Here is a 19,869-nt window from a genome sequence, read left to right on the forward strand (position 1 = left end):
ATTTACAAGAAAACCATAATTTATATATATATATAGGCTACTCCATAAATTACTTTCAAATGTGTTTCCCAACAAAGCACCAAAAGAAGCTATTCAAACTGCGTAGCGATGCACGTGAACGTGGCGGAGTGAAGCTGCACCTTCACGTGGGGTTTTGGAAACGCACGTGAAGAGAGACTGGAAGCAGCAGCATCATCGTGACAGTGATCGTGAAGTTGCAAGTTCTTGTGTTATTGCGAAACGAGACATGGAGCATCTGTTACTTGACCACAGCTACTCATTATCTGCAGCAGTGAGTGCTCAAACCCAGCTCTTTCATTAAAGCATCCCAGCTTGAGGGGGAGAACAACTGGAAGGTTAGCAAAAAAAACAGGATCATAAATTAAGAGACGGAGAGTTAGCATGGAGAGGCTTCTTACTAAACAGGAACACACAATGGGGATGCTAAAGCTTCAAATACATTAGAAGGTACATTTAAGAGCTCACATTTGGTTGTTTCCTAAGCACTGAATTCACCCTTGTATGGTACCTACCTTATACAAGAATAATTATATATTATTCAATGTTATATATCTTGTAAAAACCAAACTAAAATGCAGGTAGGAGTTTTCAATATATAGTTTTTAGTTTACTGGGCATTTTTTATTTGTATTTCACTACACAGAGGGAGAAAATCAAGACACTTTTTGCACTAGAGCTAATGTAAATCTACCCGTGGTGTGTGTCAATGTATTCTTAGAAGTGGTAGGGTATATCTTTTGAAGAGTAAACTACTGAAATGTGGATAAAACCCCTGGCTGCCTTAACCACCGACCCAAGGCTCCAACTCATAAATAAGTACATGCTTGTTTGTTTTCTCAGGCCAAGGACAGGTAGACCCTGTTTCTTTACAGTTCAATCTTGAAACACGAGTATGGAGTGCCCCCCAGTGGCAAACAGGTGGAATCTTCAGCAAGGTATGCAATCTCACATCCAGGGCATTTGTAACACAAACTACACCAGTAATATGAGGCGGAGGGGTACTACTGCTAGCTATCTTCGAACATTTAAACATCTGCAAAATTATTATTGAATCGCTTCCTTCAATCCTGTGTTCATTCTTTCACTGTTATTCTGTTGGGCTTGCGTATTAATCACAAAAAAAAACATTTTTTTCAGGCGATCCGGTTTCTCATTTGAAGGCACATACAGGTACAGAGCTGCTTGCTTAAAACAATAGAGTCACGTTTTTATATCACTTCAATAGCAACTGAAGCCAAACTGCTGCACTTTGCTGTGGCTCCTCTTTCAATATTTCTTATGAGACCTGCAGGTATTTTCTGCATGACTTGTTCAGCTCTAACCCTAGACCACACTGTCCCAGTCCCACACCCTAGTCTTCTGGCTAATGCAATATAAACACATCCTACCCACATTTCTCGAATGTTTCATTGTATACCCTTTCATAGCCTATGTAATGCATGTGTTATTTAGGATAACTTCACCTTATACAAGTTAACCGTATTAAAAGCATAGCAACATGTACTAAAGCATCGATGAGCACTGTAAAGAACAATGAGATATGGTCAAGCATATTGCTAAACATGGCAGACCAGGCTGAACTATAATAAATGCATAGTATAACCATAGGAAAAGCATGGGGGGGAACTCAACAATACTGTGAGTCTCTGTAAACTCCTCTCTTCATCAGATCACTTCCATGGCTTTCTCTTTGCCTGGATTTTATGAGATGAACTATTTAATTACTTCTCAAGCAATGGATTCTAGTGAAGCTGTATGCCTTCAATAAAGAGTTATGCTAATTGGTAAGGGTTTTGAGTCTTGCAACGGTATGTTTTATGTCATCCTGTGTCTGAAAGTTTGGTTGAAAAGCGCCATAGATGGGAAGTTCAGAAAATGGCCCTACATATTTATTTATTTTTTTAATCCACTCCTAAAATTAAAAAAAGAGACTTGAGAGGTGATTTGTTTTTTCGTTTCTTTATTTATATATTTTTTAAACCCAATATCTTAAGTGAAATCTTAGATTTATAACATAACCACTCTTCACAGTAAAAGGCTGGTATTGTTAATGCTTTCCTATTGGACGGTGTAAGGGGCGCATCAGTGGGGCCAAATAAATAACATAAATAACTATGCATTATTTATGTTATTTATTTACTTATGCTGTATCAGCGATACTTCACTGATTCATATATTAAATATGTACTGCACACTCAGCCATAGTGGAAAATTAAATGCCCCTCAGGAAACTATTGTTACCTCCTGCGGCTTCGGGCATTGTAGCCCCCTGTCGGTTAACAACAGTCTTCCCTCGGGTCAATAATTTTCCACTATAGCCCTCTTCTCCAGTTCTTATTTACTATATATATATATATATATATATATATATATATATATATATATAAGTTGTAGCACTTATCCTGTACAAGATATCAAAACTATTTTATTTGTTATAGCGGGGAGTCATTTTGCACAGTCACTTAATGATATTTTCTGTGCGTTTGTACGGTGGCTCGTTGAGGCCATGGGGGGGCAGGGGATTCGTAATGTCGCGATCGTGAGATCATTTATCCCAGGACCTCGAGAAAGCAGAAGTCATTACGAGCCGCAGCGAGCCGGTGTACGTTTGAAACTGGTCTCAGGGAGAATAATACAAATCTCATAAATAAAACGAGCCGGAAATCTGCCTTCTGGGTTTTAGTTTGCGTTGGTTCAGTTATTTTCTGGTGCACGGTTTTAATCCGCTCCTCGAAATCACAGTGTTTCTTGACTGCCTCTTACAGAAATCTAATACAGCAACCCTATTATTGACTCTTTCTCGTTTCGCTGAGCTCTTATCCTTCTGTCGCTGGGGAGCGTCAGGGTTAGAGAGCCGTGTCCTCGGACTCGATCCGCGGACCGAACAGCTTCTCAGCCGTCGCCTTCCCGTCGTACGCGGGCAGCTTCCCACCGAAATCCGAGGGCAGGATGTCAGCGTCGATCTCCTTGAAGAAGGATTCCAACTCGTCCCCGTGAACGAAGACCTGGAGCAAAGGAGTGTGAGAGTTAGAACAGAGGAAGAAGCCAGGACTGCTACACTCTGCATCTCCACAACTGGTAGGATCCCCATTCTGTATTGCTTACTGATATACTTTTTTTGTGTATTGTTTAACAGTCTGTGATGGGTCGCCTGTTGAGTACCAGGAGCCCAGATTACTGTTTACTGCACCTTAATAACCAAGGAAGCCACCCAGACCCTGTTAAACAGCACTACTCACCCTCTCTAGGAGCTTGCCCTTCATCAGTGGCTTGACCACATTGTATGTGGTGGTGAAGTACCACGGCTGGTGAATGAAGTGGACCGCCTTGAACCGGGCTGGGAACGAGTCCTGCACAAACAGGGCAAAGCAGTAGAACTCAACACACAGAGCTGGGATTGCAGCAATACAATGCACATATCTGGGATTGCAGCAATACAATACACACAGAGCTGGGATTGCAGCAGTACAATACACAGAGCTGGGACTGCAGCAATACAATACACAGAGCTGGGATTGCAGCAATACAATACACAGAGCTGGGATTGCAGCAGTACAGTACACACAGAGCTGGGATTGCAGCAATACAATACACAGAGCTGGGATTACAGCAATATAATACACAGAGCTGGGATTGCAGGGGTGCAGCAGATTCGGTAACGCTTCATTTTAAGAGGCAGTAATGACACAGTAGGTGATTGCATAATACTATTGCACTGACACGTCAGTCTGGAAGTGTTTCAATGCATGTAATTGGAATACTAGTCAGAGTGTAACATCAATTGTTATGGATGAGTTTCAAGAATGCAAAGCTGTTCAAAATGCTGCACAGTAATGTGGCAGCTGTGTAACAGCATGTCCGCTAGTTTGCATGTCACACACGGGTTGGAACAGGGTAGAGCGTGGGCAGGCGTGGGAAGCCGTCAGCCTGGCCTGGCCTCAGTGCGCTCACCTGCAGCATGTCCACCATCTTCTTGAGCTCGGTGGGCTTGATCCCGGAGGCCTGCTGCATGGTGAAGCCCTTGAAGTTCTCGATGATGCAGAACCCGTTGATCTGTGTCTCCTCGTTCTCCAGCAGCTTCTCCAGGATCACACAGTAGGCACGCAGGATCTGCACGGGCACGACAGGCAGACAAATACTCTCATGGAAAAGCAGGAACCTGTTTATAACTGTTTCATTTCTTAAATGGTTTGCTTAGTTCCCACTTCAAACTTTTTCATTGGAGTCCATTTTTTCTGCCCCCCACATTTCCCTACCCCCCCAGTAGTGAAGGAGGAAATGTGTAATGGTACTGAAGTCAATTTCAAGCTTTTAATCGCGTCAGTATTCCAGCACGTGACACTTAAAGAACCAAGTCAAGAAGACAAACCTTGTGGCGTGTTCCTTCATCAGCGTACACAAGGCAGGCTAGCAAGGGAGTGCCTTCTTCAGAGGAAGGCACTAGCTGAAACATGTGTCTACTTGACTTAGTTTCTGTTGGGATTGTGATTAGGAAGCTATGGATGCAGGGTACCTCATCGAAGGTGATCTCCTCATAGTCCCAGTTCTCGATGTTGAAGAGCAGCACCACGCGGCCGTACTTGTCTCTGCTGGAGAGGATCCCGGGGTACCCCGCCTCGATCGTACTGCGCACCGCCTCGGGGGTCAGGTTCTCAAAGAGCTCGGGGTAATGCTCCCGAAAACGGACGTACCCTGAGGAGGGGGAGGGGGAGGGAGGAGGTCAGACCCTCAGTGCCACAGCGTCTCGCAGTCATAGCGTATGGAAGAATACATGTGTTCGTCCTTCCAGAAAGGAGTCTAACAAAATCCCAATAGGGATGGTGTTGTTCTTGTGCTCAACCAGTGATATGAGGGCAGCCTAATCAATCGTTCAATCAAATGATACTTTATATCTTTTAAAGATAATCTATCTGATTACCTAACTGGGAAAAAACATATTATTTACCCTTGACGTCTAATTACAATTGCCCATCCCTTTCATTTCTTTGATGCACAAGGAGGTCAGTTTGCAAGGGGACACTGACCTGTGCAGGAAGGGTTCATTTTGTGCGTGTGAAGTGGTAAGCGGTTTCAGCGTCGGAAAGCAGAAGAAAACACATTTACTGTTTATTCTCCTTCCTGCCAGCCTGTCTGCCGTCATCAACTGAGATCTAAAGCAAGAAGCCCTGCTTCTCCGTGCTTGTGAGTACAAACCTGTCCCATTTGCACACAATGAGCTCTTGTGCTGCGCGAAGCTCTGACTCCCTTCGCTTTCTCGGCCCCCAATTAAAGAACAATGATTCTGCTTTCCCAGCACCGATGGGTCTGGATGAAACATGCAAAGCAGAACACAATGGCATGCATGGACCAATTAACCAGCTTGGAGAGCATTCTATTCAAGCTCTGGTAGTCACAGGGTTTAAACCCATCACATGATGGACTCTAAGCTTGTACGTTTTCACAGGGAGAGTCCTTTCTTTGACTTCTGTGAACAATTCCAGATAATATGAAGAACAGAATTTAGGGCACATGGGATCCCTTGGCATGTGGCATCCTGTAAATTGGTTATGTATGTTTATTTTTGCTACAGTGGCTTGGCCTGGTGACTTTATTCTCAGACTAGAGAAGGTACCTTTAATGAGCTCGTAGGCGCGGGTGACGTCGTATTTGCGTGCGCGGATGAAGCGCAGGAGGATGGCGTCGGGCTTGTCCAGCATGCGCTCTGCCACGGACTTGCCAGCGTCCTCTCCGGCGTCCTCCTTCTTCTGCATCAGCGCACGCAGCTCCTTCACCGCACTCTCCTGCTTCTCATCCGTCTCGCTCATCTCGTCCTTTGCCTACAGGGGGCGCACACACACGCATACACACACACACACACACACACACACACACACAGCACACACAGGAGTTTGATGAAAAACCAAGCAACAGCCACCGCATAGTGAAACACTCACATTACAGTAACATATACGCAGAGTAAATCAGAGCATACCTTCTGGATGGTGTGAGGAGGCAGTTTGTCACAAACCCCGAAGACCGGTCCATGATCCTTGACGGTGAGCCTCTCCAGTTTAGATCGGAGCGCCTGCTCCTCCTCCGACACCATGCGGAATGTTCCGGTCTGTGAAGAAGCTGTCCTGTGATCGTCTGCCACCACAGTCATCATCATCCTGCCTGTCTCTAACCAGGATCAGCTCAAGACACTTCACACTGCTGCTGTGGGACAATCACTTACTGCTGAGCCACACAGCTTGGAAGGTGCAGACACCAAATGATGTGCAGCAAGAATCTAGGACTGCCACTGCAGGTCACAGAGGGTGCTGTAGCTGACTGATGCCTGTGATTGTGACTTGTTAATGTGGCCCCCATTCATCACAAGTTTCTGTCACTGAGACATTAAAAACAACTATTGACCAAACGAAATGTAATTTCCTCAGTGATGATGCAAAGAGGAAAAAATTCTGTGTCAACATAAAAATTACAACCAAATTACAAACTTAATGTGGCAGCATTGTGGGAAAGCTCTTCATTATTCTGAAAGCACATGTGTGCACCTTGAGGCTCTTAACATACCTCTCCTCAGAAGCAGACCATAGCTCTTTAGGGAGCCTGTAATAGGCTTTACTACAATAAACCAACAGCCTCCTCCCACCCAATCATCGAGAGAGAGAGCAGATAAGCATTGCCATGGTCCTTTTGCATTTCTGCTCCATTCTGAACTGCTGCTGCTGTCCTCACCATGAATGAGATCCTGGCATGCCACTCTGAACATGGGGGACTTGCTTTATAAAGTCATTAAATGATAACATTGTGTCTGGCAATCTCATTCTACCCACATGCAAGATCATTGGGAGATCTATCTGAGAAACCTGGACGTCTTGCGTTCTGAGATGTCTGAGAACTGAATGCATCCGCAAGGTTTGATTCGTAACACGAGGAGAGAATATCATTGGATGATTTGGCTCACGACTAGCCAACGGTCTCTTTGATTTCCTCATTCCAGAAAGGTTTAGCTCCAGGAAAGCAAAACACTGAAAATGCATTTGAAGCAATTATTTACACCATATAGTAATTGCAAGACCGGGGATTGCATACCACATACATTGATACATGGAGACTGCAGAGAGCTCTTTCTTTGAACTGTATTTCACTGCAGTTTGTCAGTCTGGGATTAAGCTGCAGTGGTATACGATTGCTGCAACAGCAGCTAGAAACAATAAAGTTAACAACAGTCTACAGATCCAGGGGTTGGAATGACCAATAAGCTCTCTCACATGGCACTGGAAAGCCTGCTAAAGCTTTCTCTGAAGCAACAGATTAGCTGCTAATTCCAGGCCTGCATCTTCTGCTTACAATAAACTCCCAGCATCAGAAAGGCAGGACCGGCAAGATTACTGGATACAATGAACATGTGGCGTGTTTCAAAGAGCAGAAGGCGGGCTTGGACTCCACTCCACACCCCTGGAGTGTGCAATCTGCTACCTGAGTTTGTTAAACATGCATTAGGGTACCGCTGACAGCATGGCAAGTGTCCGGTATCTGACTGCAAGATGCAAATACATTGGCACACTCGGACAATGAAATAGAATGAAATAGAATTTAAAGAATAAACCATTCAGCCAGGGTAGATTGTGATGTTGCACGTGGAGTTGCAGGGATCAGGGTGATTTCTGACACTTTCCACTCTGTTGCTAATCCTGGTATTCACTCTGCAATGCACTCTATTTTCAGTTTTGAATCCGGACTAAATTCATTTATTTAAAGCCCCCTAAAAATGCATGTGTGCATCTGAACATTGCATTTTAAAAAAATTGCTTGTACTTACAATCTCTGCCATGGCTCCTGAGTGTTGCTGAGTGTTGTTGAGTTTTTTTTTTTCCACACTGAAAAAGAAAAGAAGGATTATGTTCCAAAAAAATAATAATAGTAATTCTCAAACCATGCTTATACATACCTGTTAGAATAATAATGTAAAATATAATTAATTGGCATTCATTTAGACTTCTCATAATGCCCTTTCCCGTCATGGGGAAAGGGCATTATGTAGCTGACGTTGTGTGCTAATGTTGTTATCTGGGGTCCGCAGGTTAGTGCTGTGATTTAGAGGTTTGTTTCTCCCTGGGGTGTCTCCCAGGACGTTACATTTTAAAGCCTGTTTAGCTGAGAAAGTGTTTCATTAGTAAGCAATATAATTAAGTACAGACTGTGTCATTGCGTGCTGATGTGTGATTCACATTATTTATGGATTCAGAACGATTCCAATAAAAAATGTGCATTAAGTGTGAATAACAGGCATTAACTGTTACATACAGTAAGTGACACTTTCTAAACGCTTTAATAAATACCAAGCGCCCCAGTGTTTGGAAAGCTCAGTAATACTACTGGACAGTGATCTGTTTTACTTTCTTTTGGTATAACTCTAGTTTCAAGTTTTAGTTAGTTATATGTTTGAAATTAAAACCCCATTTTGTTTCCCCTCCTCACCCCAGCCCCAAATTAACTGTCGCTCTAGCTTACCGTGAAGGAGTGGACCTGCTGATGGGAAGGGTATATCCAGCTACTGACTGCACCAACACTGCCCAGCGGAGCAGGAGAGGAGAGGGAAGGCACTGAAGTCGCTGAGACAAGCTGTGAGCTGAGGAGTAGCCTTGCAGAATGATTTGTAGTGTCACTGAGTCTGGGATTAGCCTGTCACACGGTATTACTCAGAGCAGATTTTTAATTAATCAGCACAAAAATGGCAAATGGGGTAGAGGGAGGGAGGGACAGCCCTCTGAACATAGTGCAGCAGGTTGGTGGATGGAATTGTTTGGGGGGGGAGATAAAGGGGAGCATGGGGGGAGGGGTTCTCCATTCAGCAAGAAGGAGTTTAGAGATTCCAGCGCTAATTAATGGAAATAAAGAAGAGCTGTTGCTGTGTCTCTCAGTGCCTGGCAATGTGAACAGGAGGGTGGAGAGCCAGTAGCTTCACTGCAATGTTTTTTAAATGTTAGTTTACTGAACATCGTTCTTTTATAGGTGGCTGTGCTGCACTTCTTTCTAAGGCATGCCATCAGCAGCAGCTTATTTACAGCAATGCAATCAGCCTTATCGAATCCAGCAGGGGCAGAGACTCGAGTGACGACCACACAGTCCCAAAGTGTGTATCAAACAGGAATGACCTCGTCCCTCCAGTAAACATCCCAGCATTTCAGGTTATTATTAATTTGAAAAGCAGGTGAAATGAATCACAGAACCATATCTAGAGCCTCTGCTGTACCCTTCAGCTCTAACCACTATATCACACTGCCTCCCAGTCCCTCAGCTCTAACCACTATATCACACTGCCTCCCAGTCCCTCCGCTCTAACCACTATATCACACTGCCTCCCAGTCCCTCCCCTCTAACCACTATATCACACTGCCTCCCAGTCCCTCCGCTCTAACCACTATATCACACTGCCTCCCAGTCCCTCCCCTCTAACCACTATATCACACTGCCTCCCAGTCTCTCAGCTCTAACCACTAGGTTACACTGCCTCCCAAAATGGGATACTATGTCTCAGAGTACTGCATTACAAACAGTAATGTATTACAAACAAATATACTGTAGAAGTAAGGATATGAAATACGTCTAATTGTGTAAAAACTATTATATCAGAAAAGCACTGGAAAAGGAAATGCAAATGAAACAGCCTGGGGTACAATGTGAAAGAGAAGGAATGATATCAGTACTATTAATAAAAGACTTCAGAGGTACAGAGTGCTGTAGCTGTATATGGGGTCAGGAGGTTTACTTTGAAAACACAGGCTTAGATTGAGTGCATTATGTATGGAGTAGTGTGTACAGTACTATAGCTCCTTCACCTTTTACATAAATCTTTCTTTTTTTATCAACCAGTCTAGCTGAAGGACAGAAGGCTTCATATACCCGAAGTATATCATCTAAATAAACCCTTTCAATTAAGAATTACCATTGCAAAACTGTTTTACTAGAAAACGGCTTTCTTCTAGAGAACAGATTATTTTTGCAGCATGAATGAATTTTGAAATATTGATAATGATTCTGTTAATAGGGCATTTTCTAAATGTACTGTATAATAGTGAGAAACGAGAGCCAACCTCCATGCACACACTGGTCCACACTGATCGCAATGCTTTTGATGTAACCAACATTAGACTTCGTCCATTGGTTTCCTTGATGCGTTGATTTCAGTATTCCATTCTGTCGAGTAAACTGGAATATCAGAATATGGTATCTTATTTGCTGGGAATTAAATTATAATGGGTGACTTGTTTTCAGGTCAAAGCGAGACATGTGCAGTGCAGCAGTCAGTAGCAATGTACCAGATCCTGCCATGCTGTTTGCCGCCTTGCTGTGGTCTTGCCTTCGGGTCATCTGATAGTGCAGCTCCCTGCATTGATGTGGCTGACAGCGTGGATTCTCAATCAGCTGCTGGGCCGGCCAGCTTCTCTGTGCCGCCTCCTTTGTCAGCATCTCAGGATTTCCTTGTTTTGAACCCAGAGCAGCACTTATCCTTTTAAATAAGGACTTTATCTCCACAATGGGAGGCTCTGTGTGCCTAAACCAGCTGGGATCGACAGCACAATAACTGTGTCTGTATTGCAAGGGTCAGCCCTTGACACGCTCCAGCTCTGCTTGCGAAAACTAATTCCCAGGACATGTGTAGTACAAGCAAGGCACATAGGCGTGCAGTCACAGAATACAGGACAGTATACTGCTGTACAGCGTAGTGAAAGCCTTTTAAAGCCCCAGAGTCCAGATCCTGCAGTTTAACTAGCGTAGCTGCAGTTTGCATGTTCGGGTGTTTTGTGATCTCAGGGTGTAGCTATGAAGTGGCTAGTTGTGTTGCTCATATTTACTCTTTTTTCACCCATTCTGCTGTTTGTTACAAAGTATTGCATAACACATAACCCCTGATCTACACCACAGTCCAGACATACACACTGAGCCATAGATATAGACAAGAACAGAATCTCTCTGATTTGTACTGTCCTGAGTCTCTCTTTAAGATGCATTGTTCTATTCCAATTGAATGCCAGACTGCTCACCGCAGACTAAAAATCTCCTTTTGTAACAAGGGATTTAACTGAGTCACGCTTATTCAACCAGCATTAATACAGAGGGATTTGACACGCCTGGACGTCACGGCTTCACACTGAACCACGCTGGTTGTGATTGCGCTGTTTCTGTGTAAAAGGTCCTTTACCTAACCGGTTACGTCTCGACAGCAGGTTCACCTCAACAGGTCTTTCTGTTTGTTTGTGTTATGAGACTAGCATCACTGGAAGGAATGGTAGACTGCCAGGAAGGTGAAAGGTGAGGGTCTGGCAACCTTCCTCTATTCATTGGGACACATTGTACAAACAGCAGGGTTTCATTCACACAGCTTTACATTGGACAGAACAGGAACCTGCTCACTTTTCATAACAACAGGATGGCTTTGAACTGGCAGTTTGCCGACAACAGCAAACCGAGCAATTCACCAGGGAGGCAGGACCAGGAACCTCGAGGGTCAAGCCACTTCCCCAACATGGGGTACAAACAGGCCCTTTGTTGAGGAAAGAGGAACACTGATGTGACGGGCTGGGACTGACTGTCCCATTCACACATGCAACAAAACAAACCGCAATTAGCAAGTCCCCTGGGACCTCACTCTGTCCCAATGCGCTGGAACTAGACCGGAGCGTGGGTCCCCAGGGTCCTAGTGCCACCTCCCCCGAGTCCCCCTCCAGTGCAGCTCTGCCAGCAATGAGAAGGAACACAACACATGGCTTTGTGCTCCAAACAGGCCTCATTAGAGCTCCTTTTTCTAGGAAGAATGAGGCTCTCTTGCAGGGGTGTGAGTAACTATACAGGGGAGCCCACTGCTGTGCCATCCTTGACCTGAATTTGAAGTGAGAACAATGTCTCAATTACCTTTAACAAACAATATGCAGTGACTGGCACTGCAATGGTGCTGTGCTAAGGGTAGCACAAGCATCGTTATAAGCATGGTCAAATCTGCAGCGAGAGGGCGTGGCCTGTCTTCATAAGCCGGTCTCAGCCTAGCTTTACCTATTCATTGGTGGAAGCTGTCAAGGGGTGGGGCAGAGAGAGTGCTGACCCCTCCCCTTTCCTCAAACCACAGGGACTCAATCATATCAGGGAAGAGAATGCCAGCTCGCTCTGCATTCCAAATGTATTACACACAAGAATCAGCCAAACGACTTGAGAAAGAGAACCCGGGATCCTCGATTCAAATCCCTACACTGCCTGTGGACCTTGCATCACATATTCAGCGTGTGCAGCTATTGCAGTGGCTCAACAGAAGGCTTGATCGCAGGGCGAGTGGAGGATTTAGAAACTAGTTCCCTCGAGGGCTCCCCACTTCCCCCAGCTCCCGAATGCTTTTCCAGCAATAATCCAGATACTTGCTTCTGCTCTTCAAACCCTTTCAGTGTTCAGTATCCGCAAGCACTTTTAGAAGCAGCATTCGAGTACCGACGCCTGACTTACCAAAACGTTATACTATTGCACTCGTCTATTTACACCTTGACTAACACTGCCACCTTGTGGTCTGATGTTAATACTGCATCTGGCACCAGCATTAATAACATAACCTTTTTTGATAAGAGGAGCACAGGAAATACGCGACTGTGGAAAAGCTAACAGCCAGTTTCCACCAGAGGCTGGGGAACAGGGGAGCTTTGACTCGGCTGAACAAGGAGGTCCTTATCCAGGGCTCAGTGCTGGGAAGCTCTGGAATGAATCCGTTTTACTGGCTGTGAAAACCGAGAGGCTGGGAAGCTGGCCTGTGTGTTTCCTTTGATATCAATTCATTAGGAGGGTGGTGGGGGTATAACCTGAGGTCACCCTGGCAGTATTAACCCTTTCCATCCCTTCTGAAATCACAAGTGGATGATCAGCAAGGAGAGTTCAGCTCACTTTCATATATTTACAAAATATACGACAGTACTGTGGGTTTGATTATCTCCACCGCACACATGTTTAGCCTTCTGTTGCTAACAGTTTACTGACCCCAATGCTGTTCCAGCTCTTGTGACACAAGCTGCCTTCCCCTATGAAAACCGTGTCCATTTAGCCGTGCAGACAGCAGCAAGAGACCTCTGCAGACTCCGGCTCAGCTCAGCAAGCAAAACCACTTTAATACAAACCAGGCAAACATAAACCCCACTCGATTAAACTGATAACTTACTTTTAATAAACATTTTTAACTTAATAAATCCACACAATAAAGACCTTTCTTGATTTGTCCGAGGTAACATTTGACTCTGCACGTTATTTTAGTGACAGTGTGAACATCTCTTCAGCTGGGAGTGCAGAGGTCTGTTCAGTCCTTCTGAAGATACAGACGTGCTGCAGCAGTGCAATGAGCGTTTCCCTCACACTGCTCACAGCGCCCAACGGGCAGAAATAAGAATCCAGCCTGATTGGCCACAGTGTATAGGTAACAAGCTCAGATAATGTAGTGCAGACCTCTTCATAGCAGATGTCAATAAATCACCCCACGGTTAATACAGAGTACAAGGGTGTCTGTATTTCAATACGTTACTGTTCCCATCATTTTACCAGACCTCCCTGTGTACGGTGACTACAGAAACAAGAAACCAACGGAGAACGTTGTTCCACCTGGAGCGCCTGAGTGTAAACAGCAAGGATTCAATATGTCAATCACAGTGCTTCTGTTCCGTAACAACCCCCCCCTCAGTCTTTAATGCTGACATTTCACCAGCTACAGGGATTCCTAATGCCTGGATCCCACACAGTGTGGAACTCCAGGGTCTGCATGTTTCCAGATGCAGGGATTTTCACAAGACCCACTTAAATACCATGCCACGAGTCAGGAAGAAGTTTCAAAACCGCATCGGCACCCAAAGGCACAATGCAGGGCTGACAAATAACGTGAACCGATTACAGTGCAGACTAAATACAAGGGTCGATTCCAGTCAAGTTCTAGTTGGTCTAGTCATGGTGACACTAGATGGAAACAGCAGAACTGGGTACAGCATTACACCCTCCACACACACAAGGGTCGCTGGTTCAAACACGCCAGAGAGCCAGGCCCCAGCAGAGCCCCGCGGCGCACTCTCCTGCCAGGGAGAGCGGAGGTAGGTTTGGTGGCAGCTTGGTTCTCACTGGCAGTCTTCGTTCAGGTCCTCAGGCCAGTACTGGTCGTTCATGTAGTGGCTGGGGGAGAGGTCAGAGTGTGTGTCCTCGGCTGGCAGCCTGCTCAGGGTCTCCTGCTCCCACTGCACCTCCACCAGCCTGTAGAGCTCCATGGCAGCGGTGGCATCTTCCACTGAGCAGTGCCCTTCCCTGCCCACCTGAGAGGAGATGTGAGGGGGGGAGACAGAGCCTGTTACTCCAAATTAACAGCATCACATTCCAGACTTAATAAAACCTTCAGATCGATCACCACCTCAGCATCTTAGAATGAACAAATCAGCAAAATATCAACACAATTTTAACACTTTCGTGCATGGCAACCTCATATGGGGATGGGGAAAAAAATAAAAAAGTATCTTCCAGTCTTTATAAGGAGATGTATGGAAGATACACATGCACGATAGCCTCATTTGAGTTGGCCATTTCCTCAATAAAACAATGGAAAAAGAATGGATTTTTTTTTTTTTTTTTAAAGAAAAATAGATACAGTGCCTTGCGAAAGTATTCGGCCCCCTTGAACTTTGCGACCTTTTGCCACTTTTCAGGCTTCAAACATAAAGATATGAAACTGTTATTTTTTGTGAAGAATCAACAACAAGTGGGACACAATCATGAAGTGGAACGAAATTTATTGGATATTTCAAACTTTTTTAACAAATAAAAAACTGAAAAATTTGGCGTGCAAAATTATTCAGCCCCTTTACTTTCAGTGCAGCAAACTCTCTCCAAAAGCTCAGTGAGGATCTCTGAATGATCCAATGTTGACCTAAATGACTAATGATGATAAATAGAATCCACCTGTGTGTAATCAAGTCTCCGTATAAATGCACCTGCACTGTGATAGTCTCAGAGGTCCGTTTAAAGCGCAGAGAGCATCATGAAGAACAAGGAACACACCAGGCAGGTCCGAGATACTGTTGTGGAGAAGTTCAAAGCCGGATTTGGATACAAAAAGATTTCCCAAGCTTTAAACATCCCAAGGAGCACTGTGCAAGCGATAATATTGAAATGGAAGGAGTATCAACACTGCAAATCTACCAAGACCTGGCCGTCCCTCTAAACTTTCAGCTCATACAAGGAGAAGACTGATCAGAGATGCAGCCAAGAGGCCCATGATCACTCTGGATGAACTGCAGAGATCTACAGCTGAGGTGGGAGACTCTGTCCATAGGACAACAATCAGTCGTATACTGCACAAATCTGGCCTTTATGGAAGAGTGGCAAGAAGAAAGCCATTTCTTAAAGATACCCATAAAAAGTGTCGTTTACAGTTTGCCACAAGCAACCTGGGAGACACACCAAACATGTGGAAGAAGGTGCTCTGGTCAGATGAAACCAAAATCAAACTTTTTGGCAACAATGCAAAACGTTATGTTTGGCGTAAAAGCAACACAGCTCATCACCCTGAACACACCATCCCCACTGTCAAACATGGTGGTGGCAGCAGCATCATGGTTTGGGCCTGCTTTTCTTCAGCAGGGACAGGGAAGATGGTTAAAATTGATGGGAAGATGGATGGAGCCAAATACAGGACCATTCTGGAAGAAAACCTGATGGAGTCTGCAAAAGACCTGAGACTGGGACGGAGATTTGTCTTCCAACAAGACAATGATCCAAAACATAAAGCAAAATCTACAATGGAATGGTTCACAAATAAACATATCCAGGTGTTAGAATGGCCAAGTCAAAGTCCAGACCTGAATCCAATCGAGAATCTGTGGAAAGAACTGAAAACTGCTGTTCACAAATGCTCTCCATCCAACCTCACTGAGCTCGAGTTGTTTTGCAAGGAGGAATGGGCAAAAATTTCAGTCTCTCGATGTGCAAAACTGATAGAGACATACCCCAAGCGACTTACAGCTGTAATCGCAGCAAAAGGTGGCGCTACAAAGTATTAACTTAAGGGGGCTGAATAAATTTGCACGCCCAATTTTTCAGTTTTTTATTTGTTAAAAAAGTTTGAAATATCCAATAAATTTCGTTCCACTTCATGATTGTGTCCCACTTGTTGTTGATTCTTCACAAAAAATTACAGTTTCATATCTTTATGTTTGAAGCCTGAAATGTGGCAAAAGGTCGCAAAGTTCAAGGGGGCCGAATACTTTCGCAAGGCACTGTATGTCTCCAAAACTACTCTTTTTGGCTATTTTCAATATTTCCTTCATTATAACATGTTGCTAAATTTAGAAATATAAAAAAAACCTTAATAAATTCACAAGTTTTGTAGTACTATTATTTAAAAGAATTAAGGACATTTTTTTTTTTTTTTTCAAATCATGGTCTTTCAAGATGGAGGCTGACCTTAACCACTGGTTTCCAGTCTCCCTCATTGAGGATTTCTGCTACAAGCCTGCCCCCTGCTGGGTAGCTGTGGTAGTGCAGCCTCACCTGTATGTCTCTGTTCAGCAGCTTCTTTGTAAGGTTCCGCAGCGAGACTGACGCCCGGACAGGGAGGCCGGCCCTCAGTCTGAGCAGCCGCTGACGGCTGGTGTCTCTCGTCATCTCCCTAGGGTGATCATACTCCAGCGCCCGGAAATCATTGTGCAGGGCATGGCCCACCACAACCCTCCCCTTCAATATCTGCAGGATCTAGAGAGAGGGAGAGGGTATGTAACTACAACACAAGAGCTTCAGCTCTGGAAATCTGCTACAGTGAGTAGAAACTATTCAATTACTGTTTCGGGACTCATACCCGTGAAATGCTGACTGCAGGCATGGCTGTGAACTCGCTCTCACCTCTCTCTGCGCCTCTCTGAAGGGCAGCGCGTCTCGGAGGTGGTGTTTGCGGATCCCGCTCCAGCGTGTCCGATAGTCCTCCACGGGCCCCAGGGGGCGGATGTACTTGTCATAGAGCACGTCACCATGGTAACCCACCAGGCTGCACCGCGCCACCTCGCTGCACCGCCCCCCGGGGCCCGTGCCCACCATCTCACAGTCCAGTGCCACCAGCTTGCTTGGGTTGGAGAGGAAGCAGGGAGAGCAGCGTCCACTGGAAGGGAGGCTGGCTTCCGACGAGAACCCGCTGTCGCACTCCCAAAGCCCTCCAGGGGGTGCCGTTAACAGCCCCTTCTTCACGCCCCCAGGCTGAGGAGGGAGAGGGGTTGTTCTGGCCTGGGAGCCCTTCTTGGGCAGAGTGGAGTTCTTGTGTAACACCCCTGCCTTCTCCAGCGCTGCCCTCCGGGCCAGGAGGCGCTGTCTCTTCCGCTGCTCTCTCTTCCTGCTGTCCTGCCTCACTGTCAGTACGCTCAAGTCCACAGCACTGCTATCGGGTTCGAGACTGGCTGGAGTGTGTCTGCAGGAGTTCAGGAGCCCCCAGGGCAGGCTGATGGGAGTCTGGTTCCCTTTCCTGGGGGGAGCTGTTGTGACAATACCCGGCATCTCTCCTTCGCACGAAGCGCCGAGGTTACTCCTGCAGGAGGTACAGAGGCATGACACAGTGAACACAATACATAATGCAGGGCTCTGTAGATTTGCAGTGCAGCAATACTGCAGTCACGAGGTTCTGTGTCAATAGAACTGCATCTAGCTCAGTTCACATAGGAGAGGAGCACTGCCGATGGGAAGTGGTTCAGTTTTGATATCCAAAGTATAAATTACTCTTCTCTTGCGCTTTACAGGATAGGTTTTCTGTTCAACTGCTAACTTAATCACCCGTTACGTCAAAACAGACAACCAAAAACAGCATGGAAAACTTACAAAGAAACTATCAAATATTTCGGCGAGTGCCTTCGGCGTGCTGTTGAAAGTTACAAAACTAGAAATAAAACCTCTAAGAATCATAAGGCGCAGGCGCATGCGCATACATACAGCGACGTGGAATTCAGCAAATACGTACAAAAAACAACGTCACCACAGCAATGCACTGAACTCCATACATGGTATCTGCAAGCGCAGAGAAGAACCGCCACGATGCCTGCTACTGCATGGGATGAGTCGGATCTATTTTTAAACCGTTTGCTGGTTTACCAAGTTTTAAAAAAATACATTACACAACAAACTTTTCAGACAGCAAGCCTTAGAGGTATGCCGATTATGCCATGCAAACTATACTAACCCACAGCGCAGCCACGTTTCCCATCTGTCAGCACTGCGACTATCCTGAACCGATCGCTGTCACACGTTTTTACTCCTGTCAGCTGTTTGAAGTTATACATCGTTCCCCGTCACTTTTACCAGCTCGATTTATATTATTAGAGCTTTATTTCAACTCTCCCAGACCCTCCTTACCTACACGTGTCTGCTCCAGGATATGTCCGGACTAGTTTCAATCGGGGTGTCAGCAGATTGGTCCACCCAGGCCTGGACACCGCCCAGGAGGCGTGTCGGGCACGTGTAAACTTCCGTGTGAAGACGGTCATTGGATGAAGCAGCTGCCAGTCAAATGTATTTGCTCGACAAACCAGAGATGCAAAGAGGCCTGTGGTACATCTCTCTCTGTACGAGGCTCTTTGACGTTACTGCCACCTACTGGATATTAGTGTGTACTTGAGTTATTTGAGTTTACGTTCAGAAAATCTAGTGAGCAGAACGCTTCTGATTTGAATGTAGTATTTTTAAAATATTTTTTTTTTTTTTTTTATCACTGTTGGTATTTTCACATTAAACAAACAATGAACAACCACATCTGGCTGCTGCACAGCCACTGCACCGCCCTTTCCAACTCGGGGTCACGTGTAACTGGATGTCATATGTATTGCTATTGCTGCCCTTAATTGCTATCATTTTGCATACTTTTAATTTATTATAGTAACTTTAAATGAAAAATAAATAGAGAAATTCTTATTTATTTTATTTTGTTGATGTTTTGTGGGTGACTTGCGGTCCGGGACAGTTGACAGTTAAAGGGGTCAGTGCCGGTCACACTGCGATGTCAGGTCCTACCTGCAAACTCCTCTTGGATGTTTCTGAAGGAGAGGAATGCTGGCACGCTATTAATGGTTACAATATAATATTGACATTATATGGTTTAACTTTGTATTGCTCTAACAAATGAACATTTATAGTACAACAAATGAAGAGTATTGGTATACATGTATCTAAAGTAAAGAATTCAATACAAAGAAAACCTATTGCTAGAGGGAATATAAAACACAATCACGCAGTAAATAAATCAGAATTTAAAATGTTGTACTTTCTTTCAGACTTGTTCGTTTTAAGCATCTTGATGGTCTTGTTCTTATTTCTGTGCAAACCAAGTTTTTAGATTCCCCTATACACAGCCAACTGTCATTCACAGCACAGGGATTTAGCAGAGCGGGCAGCCCCTTCGGTTTCACATCCAGGTTAACGACTCCCTGCTGTGCCAAGAAAAAACCTCACCAGATTCTCCTGATTGCATATAACACATATACAACAGCAAGTTCTGGATCTGTATGGAACTCATAAAGAATACACAGTTATGCGATGCTAGATCACTCTAATCTCTCTCTTGAGCTGCTTATTATTGTCCTTGTGTTGTAGGAGGTGTGTAATGAACAAAGGACCAGTGCAGCAAACGTGTTGCATTTGAATTGGGTGCAGAACCATGTGCTTGCGTGGACAGCCACACACAGAGAGGACGGGGTACACTGCAAACCTTCACTCCATATGGAAACCATGGGAGGTCTAGAATGGAAGCCCATCTGGAACAGTTATATGCTCTGGGAGGACTTTTGAAAAAGGTGTGATAGAAGGGAATAGGTTCCCTGAATAATGGTCAAG

General features: G+C 44.9%; 2 protein-coding genes across 6 annotated transcripts; both read right to left on the bottom strand.

Annotated features, from left to right (window-relative positions):
• Positions 1 to 1,964: 1,964 nt before the first annotated feature.
• LOC117962442 (retinaldehyde-binding protein 1-like) lies at positions 1,965 to 8,670 on the bottom strand. Its single transcript, XM_058998987.1, has 8 exons — positions 8,518 to 8,670; positions 7,826 to 7,883; positions 5,993 to 6,121; positions 5,633 to 5,837; positions 4,535 to 4,713; positions 3,973 to 4,131; positions 3,261 to 3,371; positions 1,965 to 3,026 (listed from the first exon to the last, which is right to left on the bottom strand). The coding sequence occupies exons 2-8, from the start codon at positions 7,835 to 7,837 to the stop codon at positions 2,868 to 2,870; spliced, it is 954 nt and encodes a 317-aa protein (XP_058854970.1). The 5' UTR covers positions 7,838 to 7,883; positions 8,518 to 8,670; the 3' UTR covers positions 1,965 to 2,867.
• Positions 8,671 to 13,181: 4,511 nt separating this feature from the next.
• LOC117429810 (apoptosis-enhancing nuclease-like) lies at positions 13,182 to 18,542 on the bottom strand. Of its 5 annotated transcripts, none has more exons than XM_034049648.3 (4): positions 18,397 to 18,542; positions 16,906 to 17,578; positions 16,558 to 16,758; positions 13,182 to 14,327 (listed from the first exon to the last, which is right to left on the bottom strand). In XM_034049648.3, exons 1-4 carry the CDS (start codon positions 18,525 to 18,527, stop codon positions 14,136 to 14,138), a joined length of 1,197 nt encoding a protein of 398 aa, XP_033905539.3. In that variant the 5' UTR covers positions 18,528 to 18,542; the 3' UTR covers positions 13,182 to 14,135. The 5 variants fall into 5 exon arrangements, with proteins under 5 accessions (XP_033905539.3, XP_033905541.3, XP_033905540.3 ...); XM_034049650.3 differs by having other exon boundaries at positions 18,401 to 18,461; XM_034049649.3 differs by lacking the exon at positions 18,397 to 18,542 and adding an exon at positions 18,224 to 18,390.
• Between the last annotated feature and the right edge of the window lie 1,327 nt (positions 18,543 to 19,869).

Source organism: Acipenser ruthenus, chromosome 24 (genome assembly GCF_902713425.1).
Source record: "Acipenser ruthenus chromosome 24, fAciRut3.2 maternal haplotype, whole genome shotgun sequence".
In the NCBI taxonomy this organism is placed as follows: domain Eukaryota; kingdom Metazoa; phylum Chordata; class Actinopteri; order Acipenseriformes; family Acipenseridae; genus Acipenser; species Acipenser ruthenus.